The sequence below is a fragment of the Entamoeba dispar genome, genomic scaffold (genome assembly GCF_000209125.1).
Source record: "Entamoeba dispar SAW760 scf_1105229459049 genomic scaffold, whole genome shotgun sequence".
NCBI lineage: Eukaryota > Evosea > Mastigamoebida > Endamoebidae > Entamoeba > Entamoeba dispar.
The window spans coordinates 10495-13113 of record NW_001853498.1 but is presented as its reverse complement, the minus strand read 5'-3'; the positions used below and the strand labels follow the sequence as shown (position 1 = coordinate 13113).

Genomic DNA, 2619 nt, shown 5'->3' with positions numbered 1-2619 from the left:
TTGGGAATAATCTTCTTCAGGTTCATCTACTTTAAATCCATGTGTTGTATCTAAGTCATCAGCATTTTCATTCATCCATGATATAATCATTTCACAAAATTTTTTTCTTCCTTGTAATGACATAGTTTTTGTTCCTGGGAAAAATTGTTGAAATAAAGCAACTGTTCTTGCTTTTTCTCCACATGCCAATAAATGATGAAGAAATGTTGTTCCACTTCTTGGAAGTCCAATAACAAATAATGGTTTTTTAATTTCCATAGTTTGAATTTCTGGTGTTAATTCAATTTCTTTAATCATTCTTACACATGCCATTAACTTCATTGCAAATTGTCCACAAAATGGTAAAGAGACTTGATATGATACTAATAATGGATTAATTCCTGCAAACATTGGAATAAACCCTGTTTGAATTGGTGAACCTTTTTCAAAATACTTCTTTGTTTCTTCAATGTACTTAGAGTATTCTTCTTTTCTTGTTGGGTCAAGGTACTTTAACATTAGTATTCCTGTTTTCATAAAAATATTCCATTGAACTGAAAATGATAAATCGCTTAACAATTCAGCTCCATAAGGCGATGGATAATTTGGTTCATATAAAGCAACATTTTCAAATCCTTCAGCCATGAATGAATTTATTTTTTTTTTTAAGTTCTTATGAAACCTGATTTTTTATGATTTCTTTTTGATTATTATTTATTTTCTCTTCTTTTTTGTTTATTCTCGTATTTATAGGTCATCTCCTCGTTTTCTATTCAATTAATTCTTTTTATTATATTTTATTATTATTTTTTAACTTCTTTAATATTTTTCTATAAAAAGGGTTTTTTCCTTAAAACTTTTTTATTTCATTTTAAATTCGTCTTATGTTCTTTTTTTTTTTTATTTAAACTATATCTATAATATTTTTTATTATTTTATACTTTTTGTTGTGTTTACCGATAAGTTTTGAAATCTCATTTTTATAAAAAAAGTCAATGAATTTTTCACTTGAAATTCCTTCAACACTACTTCATTTTTACTTATTTTCTAAACTAAGAAAATGAGGAATGATCATTTAAACTAAAAACAAACTAATTATTCTTCATTTAATTAGTTTTATTTTTGATCATTTTTAAAGTAAGAATTAATATTTTTATTTTTTGTTATTCAGTCTCAAAGAAAATGAAAGAATAAAGAAAAGAATCTTTTAATAATTTTTTTCTATCAAAAAGATAATAAAATATAAGTTGTTGAAAAAAAAACTTTAAATTAAAGTTTTTTTAAACAAAACCAGGTGGTGTTTGATGTTGTTGTGAAGTATTTTGATTTGAATTTTCATTTTGGGCTTCTTCACTTAAGTGTCTTTGTAAATCTTCAACTGGCATTCCTATCATTTGAGCAATCAGACTAACCATTGGCCTTGTTGCTGGATTATTGAGTAATGAAAGAGCCATTGAGGCTATTCCATTTTGACTTCCAAACGTTCCCATTAATGAATTTATATCAACAGCTCCAGGATTTATTCCTTGACCTCCTTGAGTAGAGCCAACTAAATTACTAAGGATATTAGCAAGAGGGTTTGGTTGTTGAGGATTTGGTTCTTCATTTCTAGTATTTTGTGATTGTGCTTGTTCATTTGAATGAATTTCATGAGAGTCTTTCTTTTCTTCAGTGGTTTTTGGTATATTTTCTTCATTAGGTTGTTCTTCTTTTTTTTCTTGTTGTTGAATAGAAGAAGATGCTGGAGGTTGTTGATTTAAAATAAGACATTTAATTTGTTCTAGATTACTTTTAAAAACAGTGTTATTTGGGTCAATAATAAGAGCATCTTCTATTGCTTTTTGTGCTTCAGCATATTTATGTTTTTTTGTTAAGGCAATACCTAAACGGGCATATGCCTTAGCATAATTTGGATCCAATTCAATAGCTTTTTTTGCATCTTCAATAGCTAAATCATTTTCGTCAATTGAACAATAAGCAGCAGAACGATTAGAATAATAAACTGCTTCTTGGTTTAGTTGTATTGCTTTTGTGTATTCGTCTATTGCCTTAGAATAATCTTTAGCATTTAGATATTCATTTCCTTTTAATTTATGTTCATCAGCCTTTTTTTGAATATCTACATTTTGTTCTTTTGGTTTCATTCCAACAAAATGACATTGTTTACTGTAATGAAGATCAAAATATTGTTGAGCAGTTTTCATTTTAATTTCTCTTTGTGGTTGAGTACAGTCATTAAAAAAACCTTTTTTTTCTAGGTTAGTTATAAATTTTTGGTATAAAGGATTTGTGGTTGACATCTACTGATTTCTTTGATTTCTTTTTTTATTTTAAATTTATTAATTAAATATAGTTTAGTATAAACTATATTATAATTTTATTGTTCTTTTTTCTTTTTTCTTTGAAGTTTCTTTTATTAACTTTAAAATAAAATTGTATCTTCTTTTTTATATGCAAAGGAAAACAAAGTTTCAAACAAGAAATATACGTGTTCATGGGTCGTTATCACAACAGTCTATTTTAATGGAAACGTATAATGACATTACTAAAATTCCACCAAAAAAAGAAACACTACAAGAAATTTTTAATGGAGAAAAGGTAAAATTTATTATTTCTGATAGTTGTTCAAATCAATTAACA

The 2619-nt window shown here is 26.1% G+C and overlaps 3 protein-coding genes across 3 annotated transcripts in view, besides 5 other annotated features; 1 reads left to right on the top strand and 2 right to left on the bottom strand.

The window, feature by feature from the left end:
- Positions 1–624, bottom strand: part of EDI_350190 (uncharacterized protein) — a gene marked incomplete at both ends in the record, with an annotated part of 1379 nt that extends 755 nt beyond the window's left edge. Inside the window, one exon of the mRNA XM_001733241.1 lies at positions 1–624. This exon is cut by the window's left edge and continues 103 nt beyond it. Coding sequence (XP_001733293.1) covers positions 1–624 — 624 coding nt within the window.
- Positions 625–631: 7 nt separating this feature from the next.
- Positions 632–790: a microsatellite.
- Positions 757–934: a microsatellite.
- A 149-nt stretch (positions 935–1083) lies between these two features.
- Positions 1084–1141: a sequence feature (AT_rich).
- A 43-nt stretch (positions 1142–1184) lies between these two features.
- Positions 1185–1264: a sequence feature (AT_rich).
- Positions 1260–2279, bottom strand: EDI_350180 (small glutamine-rich tetratricopeptide repeat-containing protein, putative; the record flags this gene model as incomplete). Its single annotated transcript, XM_001735316.1, has 1 exon — positions 1260–2279. One exon carries the CDS (start codon positions 2277–2279, stop codon positions 1260–1262), a length of 1020 nt encoding a protein of 339 aa, XP_001735368.1.
- A 20-nt stretch (positions 2280–2299) lies between these two features.
- Positions 2300–2361: a sequence feature (AT_rich).
- Positions 2362–2430: 69 nt separating this feature from the next.
- Positions 2431–2619, top strand: part of EDI_350070 (uncharacterized protein) — a gene marked incomplete at both ends in the record, with an annotated part of 3027 nt that continues 2838 nt past the window's right edge. The window contains one exon of the mRNA XM_001733240.1: positions 2431–2619. This exon is cut by the window's right edge and continues 2838 nt beyond it. Coding sequence (XP_001733292.1) covers positions 2431–2619 — 189 coding nt within the window.